Source organism: Lampetra fluviatilis, chromosome 41, assembly GCF_964198595.1.
Source record: "Lampetra fluviatilis chromosome 41, kcLamFluv1.1, whole genome shotgun sequence".
NCBI lineage: Eukaryota > Metazoa > Chordata > Hyperoartia > Petromyzontiformes > Petromyzontidae > Lampetra > Lampetra fluviatilis.
In genome coordinates this window covers 6,231,682-6,243,819 of record NC_136315.1, presented here as the reverse complement: position 1 = coordinate 6,243,819, position 12,138 = coordinate 6,231,682, and the positions used below count along the sequence as shown (strand labels likewise).

Genomic DNA, 12,138 nt, shown 5'->3' with positions numbered 1-12,138 from the left:
TCCTGTGGCCGGGTTCGTTGGGCAGCGCCGCTAACCGCTGCGCCACCGCTCCGCTCAATAATTAGCGTATTCTCGTTCGAGGATCGTGATGCGGTCGGATGACGAAAGTAATGACACCGGTGTGACAGAAACGAACAACAAACAAACAACCCAACCGACACAACAATGACGCAAATGAAAAATGAAAACGATCACAGCAACACTTCCTGCGCCGACGACCGTCTTGAGCAATATCCACAGGCAAACGGAGAGACACAGAGAGAGAGAGAGAGAGCGACTTGAGGTGGGGGTGGTGGGCGGAAGAAAATCTGCTTAAATTAGTCTCAAGCATGGTCACATCGTCCCCTTTGCAGACTTCTCTCATCGCGTGCCAAAGTCAAAGTCCTCTCCAGCGGCATGAGCCCTCTCATCGGCACGTCACTTCTTCGCCACTTTCGCTCGTTGACGTCGTGGCCCGGGCTCCTCCGATGACATTTCTCCGTCTCGCGGACGAAAAAATAAAAAAACAATGAACGTGACAGCGGCCGAAACCGTTTTTGACAAACTTTTGCATCTCATTTTGATTGATCGCGATCTGGCGGCCGCGGCTGGCGACTGCGACGACGACGATGAACGGAATTGCTTTGGGAGCCAGTCGAGAGGGGGGCGAGAGGGGGGCGAGAGGGGGGCGAGAGAGAGCGGCCCCCCCGGTTCGTAGCTCCGATGTCGATCCGAAGTTTCGCCGCGAGCTTGATGCAGACTCGCGAGGCCCGCCGCCGTCGTGAAGTTTGGGAGATTTCTCGGCGTCGTTGACAAATGGACGCACTTCGTCATGTTTGACAAGCACTACGGATCTCTCTCCCCCCCCCCACACTCTAAACCACTCTAGCCACCCCATCCCCCACTGCCCCAATGAGCGTTTCCTCGCCGCGTCTGCGGGAGCCTCGGAGCGCGCTAAGGTCACGTCGACCAGGCCGAATTTACAAACGCGCGGCGCCGCGAATTGGATTTTTTTCGGGAACACGGCGGAGTGGCTCGTTTGGGACGGATCAGTGGCCGCGGTCGCAGATAAGGTCACGGATTGCCGGCGCAGCGGCCGTGCTGGTGGTGCCGATCGTGGTGTTTGTATTCGTTGTTGTTGTTGGTACATTTTTGGCCGATTTTTTGTTGTTCGTGGGGGAGGGGGGGGTGGATGGCGATAATGGAGATGTTTGTGTTTGGAACACACGACGGTGTATTCCGACTGCGGCGATGGTGGTGGTGGTGGCGACGGAGATCTTGGTGTTTGTATTTTGTTGTTGTTGTTGTTGGTGGTCATTTTTTGCTGGTTTTTTTTGAGCGGTGGTGGGGGATGGCAGAGAGGTGAGCGGGGATGGTGATGTGATGGAGAGACGTTTGAGGATCGCGTCTTGTCGCATCTGACTGCTGCAGCAGTTTCTAAAGGGCACACGTGAAGAAACCGTGCGGTGTCTTTCTCAAGCCCCGTCTGGAAAGAGAGGCACCTACCACTGGAAGAAGTTCTAGCAGGCGACCACCTCTCCCACGTCGGCTGGACATCATTTTGAAAGAGGCGGACGTAATCCACCACTTTACCCCACCACTACGATGAACACACTGACACCGCTGGGTGGACCGTGGCGCACCGGGGCGTGTGGGGTGGTTAATAAACTGGCACCATCCATCAATTACCGCGCTCCGGGAGATGGAATCGAACCGGCAACCTCTGGATCGCAAGTCCAGCGCGCTGATGACCGTTACACCACGGTGGGTGGCAGCGTCCGCCCGAGTTGAATTGGAAGAATTTAAGGCGCGAACAGGAACTAGTTTCGTTTTTTGTTTGCGTGTCGAATATACCTCTACACGTTAAGTTGTATGGCTAGTGGCCGAATTAAAAATTCTCTCGCGAAAAAAAGAAAAAAAAATGGTCAGAAAAGGAATCATTATATTCTAATAATAGTTATTAACAATGTCCTTTATAAACACAAGAAAAGCCTAATCGAATTTCAATAATTGTTTTAATGAGGGTCCTACTGCGCCATTGGGATGTTTGGCCAATGCCATTAATGGGCGTGACGGTAGCGAGATGTCAACTACTTCGCCTGGACACAGGAGGTCGTGGGTTCGATCCCGACCCTGACGCCTGCTGCCGTATATTTGGAGTTTGCGTCTCTCTCTCTCATCATCATCACGGTGGCTAGGAGATGTTAACAACCTTGCCTGGTATACAGGAGGTTGTAGGTTCGATCCCGACCCTGACGCCTGCTGCTGTATATTTAGAGTTTGCGTGTCTCTCTCTCATCATCATCACGGTGGCTAGGAAATGTTAACTACCTCGCCTGGTATACAGGAGGTCGTGGGTGCGATCCCGACCCTGACGCCTGCTGCTGTATATTTGGAGTTTGCGTGTCTCTCTGCCCGTGGTCACGTGGATTTTTCTCCGGGTCCGGTAGCTGCGAAGAATTTCCACACGATGAGCCACTGCTCGGCTTTTGAGATCTGACCAAGGTTGGGTGGTTGGGTGGATTCCCGTTGATCTGGCCATTATTGAATGAAGTAACTAATCCTGGTATGGCGATCCGTGATTTATGTCTTAACAATGTACGGAGCGGCAGCCCAGGAGTGTAACGCGTCCCAGAGGAGATGGAGCGATGAAATCGACTCGCGTCTTCACCCAGCAGTGCATTGCTCATGGCTGATGATAATTGATGATGAGGATGAAGTGACGTCACCTGTCTGCTCTCACCTGTAAGATAATCTCCGTTCTTCTTCGAAGGCAAGGCTGATGGGAGCGCTCAATTGTTTGCAAGAGGGGAGGCCGGAATGGTCCACTTATTCCCGATTCTGATTGGATTGTACGGAGCAACTGCCCCGATCACTCGGCCACTCCACTCCACCCACACGTCCGGCGTGTCCAGCCCTTCTCATCTCGCTGCGCTGGTTGACTCAGCCGAACGATGAAATGGCTTTTGGGGTGAATTCCACGCGAAGAACCGCGATGATCGGCCCTGGATGCGTCCGTCGTTGTGCTGCAATGCAACGTCACCGGTGAAAGACCCAAAAAAAATTTTAAATTCGCAAAATGAACAGAATTAACGAGACTGCGTAGGGTTTTTTTTTCTTCTGCGTTTTGTGTGCCGCAACTTTGTGTCCGACGGCTTCGACGACTCGCTTGCTGAAGAAGCTCCCAGGAGGTGGGTGGTGAAACGTCGGACACCGTGCCGTCGTTGAGAGCCGAGCAGAACCCCCCCCCCCCCAAAAAAAAAATAAACTCCTCGGTTGTTCGTAAAGAACTCGCCCAGTGCTGTGGACAATCGTGGCTCCGGCTCCCGAGCTGAGAAACTCCATGTCGGGGTTTTGGATTGTGGATGGATGCCTAATTGTGACGACGTCAAGTTATTTAATTGTGAAAAGTGTTGTTTAATTTCTTGCACACACCCCCCACCGTCCCCCCCTCCACCTCCCCTGCAATTGTATTCCAACTGCGCCATCGGTCGCTTTGCCGTGTCTTTGAGACGAAGAATCCCCTTTGAAACTCTCTCAGAGCACAGAAGAAAGCCCACTGAAGCAGACATCACAGAACCACTTCGGAGACCTTGAGTTTGAACGTGAGAGAAAATGAGGCTACGGCCGCATTCCGCCACCCGTTTCGCTTCTTTTTTTCTACGTTCCACTTTCGAAAGCTCCACGCGGGGTTGGATCCTCACCGTTTGTTCCGTGCCGGGCTCTCGAAGCAATACCCCGTGCTTTTTTCCCCGCGTGTTGTTCAGGAGCGCAGAACAAACCCCGCGGTGACGCCGTCGGAGAGAGCGCGATCGGAGAGATCGGGAGATGCCGACGCTTCTCCCTCTCGCTGCAAGGTGTCCCAATGTGGTCTCGTTATGTCCCCACTACCAATCCCATTGTGGCCCCGTTATGGTCCACGTTTCTGATTGAGCACAATTAAAATTTGACGATTTTTTCCGAGCCGTGCGAACGATGGACGCTTCCGGCGCCGTCGATCCGAGCTGCGAGGCGAGCGTCAGGGCTGACCGTGCGCTCCGCGGGGTAACTGCACTGGGCACTCCCTCCTTCCGCTTCCTCCAAGACGTCTGCCCAGCGTGGAAGAGTAGGCCAAGATGACATCTAGAGAAGGTGGGGGGGGAGTGTGTGTGTGTGGGGGGGGGGGGGCTCTCTCTCTGGCATGGGCAAGGCAATCGCTGGGCTGCACCACTGCACCGACGTCAGCTGTGCTGACCGTGCGATTGGTTGATTTTTGGGGATTGAAAGCCAGTGGCGGGCGGTGTTTCGCACGAAGCCGCGCTCGGTATCAAAAGGACGTCGTTCCGCTCTCTTGCGAGCTGAGTGGTGGCGGCCGAGTGAGTTGGGAGGGAGGGGGGGGGGGTGATGGTGGGGGGGGGGGGGTTCACCGACGTCCACCGCGTCCACCGCGTCGACCGTGCTCTCTGCATCGTCCACGTCACGGGTGTCGCACCTTGACCGCGACTAGTGGCGGTCGAACGCGGCTGTGGCGGCCGGGGTGGCGGACCCGCGCGTCGCCGTGCTGTAGTAATAGGGGGAACCTGCGCACGCCCAGACACAGAGACGAAGATGCCCCCGTGTAGACTTTCGACAAAACTGCTGGGCCCAAGTGCTGTTGAGCGAGCGGTAACGCATCGTCAAGGCTACATGGGGGAATCAGTTTCGTCTTTGTTGTGAAAACTCACCCAGAAGCCCCGAGTTGGTGAATCTCCACGTGTCGTTGTAGGTGGCGTACTGAGCGTGTGGGTACGGGTTCCCGGAGAACTCGGGCGCTTTAGAGGAGAAATCAAAACGCAAAAGCATTTATTTGGTAATTTTTGGTAAAAAATGTTGGTCATTTTAAAAGTAAATTTTGGTACATTTGTTTTGTAATTTTTTGTATTTTTTTGGGGTAATTTTTGTTCATTTTTTGCAAATTTTTAAGTCATTTTTTTAATTATTTGCTTGGTAATTTCCCCCGGCACCCTACCGCCCCCCCTCGTCCCCCTTCCCCCACCCCCAAAAGTCATCGTGATCTCAACTATCTGTGGCGCGTCATCACGAGATCAATAATCTTTTCGAATATCTCTAGAGGCGACGCGAACCTCTTCCTAAGGGGGGGCGTAGAACGAGCCACGGAAGCGGACACCACAGAGCCACCTCTGAGATCGCTTCGAGTGATGCTCTGGTCCACACACAGTAGTAGAGGGGGGGGGGAGCACTTTCCCCACCCGCTCTGCGTATGAGAGTAACAGTCATGATCGCACTCTCGTGTTAATTCAGAACCAAATTGAATGCGATGGGACTTTAAAAAATATTTAATTTTTCCCCGCGGTAAACTTAGCCAAACTAACGACCAAACCATTCGCATGCGTCCGATCTCATCAGATCTCAGAGGCTAAGCAGGCTTGAGCCTGGACAGTGCTTGGATGGAGGGGGAGGCATGTGAGCAAAACAAAGACACACGCAGCAGGCACCGTCGCCGTCTGGAACGCTCTGCCTTACGATATTAGGAAGCCACTAGAGCTGTGCACTTCTAAATCTGGGATTGAACATTTATTGATTTATTTATACCCACTTTTTAGCACGGTTGACTGGCTACGTACGGTGCGAAAGAAGTTCAACGTACAGCAGAAAGCGGTGGAGCAATGTCCACTAGCGCTCTTCTGCACATCCCACACATTCACAAACTCTGACCGGCGCAGTGAAGTTATGGACAAACATTCCACTGGTCGAGGCTGTCTCAGCACAAAACTGCATCGCGAGATTTAAAGCTAGGAGATGCACACAGACAGCGAGATGGCAATGTGCACAAGCACGGTAAAGAATAATAAATAGCCTGGACGTGTATAGCCACGTCGGATGTGGTGTGCCGGGTGCTGACCCAAGCACACTCGACTGCGTGTTCATCGATGGGTCTCTGTGAGAATCTATGCGAGTCTCTGCAAGTCGATGGGTCTCTGTGAGAATCTATGCGGGTCTCTGTAAGTCGATGGGTCTCTGTGAGAATCTATGCAGGTCTCTGTAAGTCGATGGGTCTCTGTGAGAATCTATGCGAGTCTCTGCAAGTCTATGGGTCTCTGTGAGAATCTGTGCAGGTCTCTGTAAGTCGATGGGTCTCTGTGAGAATCTATGCGAGTCTCTGCAAGTCTATGGGTCTCTGTGAGAATCTATGCAGGTCTCTGTAAGTCGATGGGCTGCTTTGTAATCCTTCTGGCTCCCTGAGTCTATGCCACTCTTACATGAGTTTTTGAACTTCTATGCGAGTCTGTGTTGCTATGTGAGTATGCTAAAGTTGATGTAAGCTCTTTAGAAGCCTTATGGGGTTCTGTGTGAGTTTTTTTTGCACCTATGCATATCCTGCGGTTTGATTTCTGACCGAATATATTTATCCAGGTCACTGGTAGAACTCAGTAGGTGGCGTGTGGCTATCAGTAGAGCCCACGAGAGGTATACTGGGTGTGGTGTGCCGGGTGCGGAGATGTTTAACTGGACCATGACCCAGAGAGAACCGGCACCCTGCTGCCCCCCCCCCCAGCTCTCTCTGAGAGAAGGCGACACTCACTGATGGTGGGTGGGTGAGTGGGTAGCGTTGAGTACTACACTGATGGTGGGTGAGTGGGTAGCGTTGAGTACTACACTGATGGTGGGTGAGTGGGTAGCGTTGAGTACTACACTGGTGGTGGGTGAGTGGGTAGCGTTGAGTACTACACTGATGGTGGGTGGGTGAGTGGGTAGCGTTGAGTACTACACTGATGGTGGGTGAGTGGGTAGCGTTGAGTACTACACTGATGGTGGGTGAGTAGCGTTGAGTACTACACTGGTGGTGGGTGAGTGGGTAGCGTTGAGTACTACACTGATGGTGGGTGAGTGGGTAGCGTTGAGTACTACACTGATGGTGGGTGGGTAGCGTTGAGTACTACACTGATGGTGGGTGGGTGAGTGGGTAGCGTTGAGTACTACACTGGTGGTGGGTGAGTGGGTAGCGTTGAGTACTACACTGATGGTGGGTGAGTGGGTAGCGTTGAGTACTACACTGATGGTGGGTGGGTGAGTGGGTAGCGTTGAGAACTACACTGATGGTGGGTGAGTGGGTAGCTTTGAGGACTGACTGATGGTGGGTGGGTGAGTGGGTAGCGTTGAGAACTCACTGATGGTGGGTGGGTTGAATACTACACTGATGGTGGGTGGGTGAGTGGGCAGCGTTGTAAACTCACTGGGCACCACTCACTGATGGTGGGTGGGTGAGTGGGTATGGTTGAGTTCTCACTGATGGTGGGTGGGTGGGTTGAGTACTACACTGAAGGTGGGTGGGTGAGTGGGCAGCGTTGTGTACTCACTGGGCACCACTCACTGATGGTGGGTGGGTGAGTGGGTAGGGTTGACGACTCACTGATGGTGGGTGGGTGGGTTGAGTACTACACTGATGGTGGGTGGGTGAGTGGGCAGCGTTGTAAACTCACTGGGCACCACTCACTGATGGTGGGTGGGTGAGTGGGTAGGGTTGAGTTCTCACTGATGGTGGGTGGGTGAGTGGGTAGGGTTGACGACTCACTGATGGTGGGTGGGTGGGTTGAGTACTACACTGATGGTGGGTGGGTGAGTGGGCAGCGTTGTAAACTCACTGGGCACCACTCACTGATGGTGGGTGGGTGAGTGGGTAGGGTTAAGTTCTCACTGATGGTGGGTGGGTGAGTGGGTATGGTTGAGTTCTCACTGATGGTGGGTGGGTGGGTTGAGTACTACACTGATGGTGGGGGGTGAGTGGGCAGCGTTGTGTACTCACTGGGCACCATGCCAGCCAGGGAGGAGGTCGTGTAGCCAGCCTGCCCGCCTGGGGGTACGTGTGGCGGGTACCCGGGCAGTGTCGTGTTGCCCATTTCTCTACCTGTTGAACACACAAAGACAAAGATCCCCCGTATAGCCTTTAACAGACTGTTGGGGCAAGTGCTGCTAGCGAGTAGCACCTATGAAGGCTGAAACGGCACACGATAGAGTGGGTTGGCTAGCACCACGCCCGGCCGCCTTGGCGATGTTGTCCCACTGCACCAGGTACTCATTTGAGGCTGAGTCAACCTACAGGAGGCCCAGGACCGATTCAAATAATCGGCACTGGTCTTGGTGGCCATGAGCGGGAATCGAACTCAGGTCGGCGGGTTCGTAGCGTAGCGTGCTAATCATTGCACTACCGCTCCCCATGCACATCCACACACACACCGTCCATAGAACCACACCATCCTGTGTATCCGATTCAGACTGTCAGGGCAAGTGTTGGTTTCCAGGGTTTATGCATTAACTCTGTCCACCCATCCATAACTCTCATGAGGACGATCCGATATGAACGAAGCTTTCCCACAACGTTGTGTTGTGAGACTCGCCCTATTGATAACTTGGAAACAAATAAAAGCAAAGAGGATGACAGTATTTGTCGATATGTAAACACATTTGCCATGATGCTTGCTATAAAACACATTCTTGCGGAGGGAGCTGGTAGGAACGTTGGGTTGCTCGGTCAATGGCCAGGGTCAACGGCGGCGTGGTGTATTCCGCAAATATGCCCGACTGTGAGGGCGGGCACAAGCCGGCGTGAGTAGGTTAAACGTTGAGTTTTATAAGGGCACCACGGGGTGACCAGCCACTCCCCACCCAGCCCCACCCCTCCCACCCCCCACCCAGCCCCACCCTCCCCACCCAGCCCCACCCTCCCCACTCTCCCCTCTCCACCCAGCCCCTCCCTCCCCACCCAGCCCCTCCCTGCACGACGGACACAATATTTCCCTGTGGGCTGGTGTAACCAGGAGGTTCCTACCAGTATTAACCACAATACCTTTCTGATCTCGTCAAAGGGGCATTAACCATCATCCTGCGAACTCCAGCCATCGAGCAAACACTGTGGTCACCACATCGCGCTGCGCTTTCAGAGACGCACTTCTGCGGCCGTCTGGAACGCTCTTCCTTCCGATATTACGAAGCCACCGGAGCTGTGCACTTTTACATCTAGAATGAAAACTTGTTTATTTTACAACTGTTTTTTTCGTGTGTGTTAGTTTGTTGTTCTTCCCCTGCACTTCCAATTAGCACGGTTTGGCTACGCACGGTGCGAAAGAAGTTCAACGTACATACACATACAACACGTTCCGTGTCTCAGTGCGACTCGCAACCGACACCTCGTCCTTCCCGCTAACCCTCGTCACCTTGCAGCAAATGCACCTTAACTGTGAATCAATACGCTCTCAATATCAGCTCGATCGTACATCAATACCCAGTCGATATGAATGACTTTGCTCTCGCGCGCCAGAACGCACGACTCAGGCCAAGGGGCAGACCACCTCCACACCTGGGGGCCATCGTTCTCGTCAGGTGGTCTCAGGTGGCCTCAGGTGAACTCAGGTGAACTCAAGCAATGTCACGTGGCCTCAGGTGAACCCAGGTGAACCCAGGTGAACTCAAGCAAAGTCACGTGGCCTCAGGTGAACCCAGGTGAACTCAAGAAAAGTCACGTGGACTCAGGTGAACCCAGGTGAACTCAGGTGAACTCAAACAAACTCACGTGGACTCAGGTGAACCCAGGTGAACTCAGGTGAACTCAAGCAAAGTCACGTGGCCTCAGGTGAACCCAGGTGAACCCAGGTGAACTCAAGCAAAGTCACGTGGACTCAGGTGAACCCAGGTGAACTCATGTGAACTCAAACAAACTCACGCGGACTCAGGTGAACCCAGGTGAACTCAAACAAAGTCACGTGGCCTCAGGTGAACCCAGGTGAACTCAGGTGAACTCAAAGTCACGTGGCCTCAGGTGAACCCAGGTGAACTCAGGTGAACTCAAGCAAAGTCACGTGGACTCAGGTGAACCCAGGTGAACCCAGGTGAACTCAAACAAAGTCACGTGGCCTCAGGTGAACCCAGGTGAACTCGGGTGGCCTCGACTCGGGTTGACTCAGGGCCTCCCACGCCGCTAATGAAGTGGCTATTGCTTGGCTCGGCAAAACGAGTGCGCGATAATAATAATAATTCCACAGAGTTTTGAACAAATACGCTGCGTGTTGTTGTTGTGCTTGTGCACGGCTGCTAACGCAGTAGCAGCAGCAGCATCGGGCAATCACCAAATCATTCTTACACTTAATCTCCTTGCCAACCGTCTCTCTCTCACCTCGCCAACTTCGCCTGCGCGCAAGCGAAGATGGCGGTGTACAGAACGAGAAAACAGATGCTGGAGGGTGACACTGACGGCTGCTCTGTGCTGCTTCCAGTGTTCAGAGGCCTGCTTAAGGCGCGGCTCCGGCTGGAGCACGCATACCACACACATGTCGGTGATGTGCACGTCTTCTTCGAACGCTGGGGAGCCGGAAAAGCCCTCTGCACCAGCGTGGACGGCACCCTCGTGTTCACCTTCTGAAGCGCTCGCTCGTCACCGTGGCGTGCGCGATGACACCACAACCACGTGACTTTTATTTTGTATTGTGCGCGGTGCTTTCAGCGCCATAGCGCGTCGATTTGTAACGTTTGTTTTCTTTTGTTTGCTGGTGACTGTATTTCATATTGAAATCGCCTCCAGTGCTTTTGCTGCTGGCGGCAATAAAAGTTGTTTAAAAGTCAAAAGTCTCTCTCTCTCCTGTCCACGTCTCTCTGTTCGTGGCTGCGTCCCTCAACCGAGAGGAGGCTTCCATCCCCTCTCGTCTCTGAGCCCCTCCATCACCTGTCCACGAGTCTCTCACCTGCCACGAGTGGGTAGGCCTGGTGAGCCGTGTGAGCCCCACTCAGTCCTTTCCCGTCTTCCAGACTCCCCCCGCCTCCTCCTCCTGCCAGCGACAGGGGTGAGAACTCCGCGGCCTGACCCCACACGCACGCACAGAGGGCACGGGGTGAGCGGGGAACACGCGTGGAGGTCATGGCGTGTGCGCAAATGCATGCCGTTGCATCGGTGGCGGGGAGCGGTGGTGCAGCAGTTAGCGCGCTGCGCTACGATTCCGACGGACCCCGAGTTCGATTCCCGCTCATGGCCACCAACACCAGTGAACCGGTCCTGGGCTTCCTCGAGGTTGACTCAGCCTTAAATGAGTGCCTGATGTGGTGTTTAAATATCGCCACTAGGGAGACAAAGTGACCGGGCGTGGTGCTGGTCACCCACCCACTCGTGTGCCGTGCCGGCCTTCATAGGTGCTCGCTAACAGCACTTGGCCTAACAGTCTGTTAAAGACTATACGGGGGATCTTTGTCTTTGTGTTGGTGCTCCCCAACAGCACTTGCCTCAAAAGTTAGTTAAGGCTATATGGGGGATCTTTAACGGACAATATTATCCATAACAAAGGTTTTTTGGGTTTGATCGCGTAAATATAAATGTGTCGTTAAACTCCCCCACCACCCGACACAGCTTATACAGGGTGCTTCAAAAACATGTTGACACCTACATGGGACTATAGTTTTTAATGGAAAGTAGAACGTAAGTGGAACGGATAATACAGTGCAACATTATCAAAAAATGTATGTTAATAGCTTCGAAAGTCAAAGAGTCTCCACTAGTTCGCCATCATTGTCAACACGTGCCTGGAATCTTCTCCAGGTGGTCTCCAGAGCCAGGAGGAGGCTCGCTTCTTGTGGCATTGTTGCAAATTCTCTCAAGTGTTAACATGTTTTTGAAGCAGCCTGTTTCATTGAACCAGGTGAGGACCCAGGAGGCCAGGATAAGTCCCATCGGCAAGCGAGCCCTGGGCCGGTAGTCTGCCGGTAGATGGGGGTGATGATAATCCTCATTTAATTCTAGATTTGAAGCTTTCGGTTTTCTTGGAATTTATCTCACTTGATACAGCTATCGTGCTGTGACGGTTCCACCTGAAGACGGAAGCTTGTGTTGCCTCCGAAACGTCGTGTTTATTTTATTTTACTTTTATTAATTTTAATTTACCTACGTGACTTTACCGAAATAAAAAAAAACCTAAGAATATTAATCCTCATTTAGTAATTAACTTCACACATGTGTACCCTGATGTCGGCACACAGTGGCCTGCTGTGGATTAGCACGTGGTGGTGGTCGTGGTGGTGGTGATGATGATGGGCCGCTTCGTTGAGCTGCCGTTTGTGATGGCCAAGTCGATCCTGAACAAGAAGCTCATGGCTCAGTGGGCTTTACCTGGTAAGATAAAACTAGTGAATTTGTATTTGTTT

At 53.0% G+C, this 12,138-nt stretch overlaps 1 protein-coding gene across 1 annotated transcript in view; it reads right to left on the bottom strand.

Annotated features, from left to right (window-relative positions):
- Window positions 1-4,461: 4,461 nt before the first annotated feature.
- LOC144946575 (paired box protein Pax-2a-like) overlaps window positions 4,462-12,138 on the bottom strand; it is a 32,837-nt gene continuing 25,160 nt past the window's right edge. Inside the window, exons 7-10 of the mRNA XM_078875590.1 lie at window positions 10,692-10,806; window positions 7,763-7,864; window positions 4,683-4,769; window positions 4,462-4,538 (exon numbers count right to left, since the gene is read on the bottom strand). Of these exons, the coding sequence (XP_078731716.1) occupies window positions 4,462-4,538; window positions 4,683-4,769; window positions 7,763-7,864; window positions 10,692-10,806 (381 nt within the window). The remainder of the gene's footprint in view (window positions 4,539-4,682; window positions 4,770-7,762; window positions 7,865-10,691; window positions 10,807-12,138) is intronic.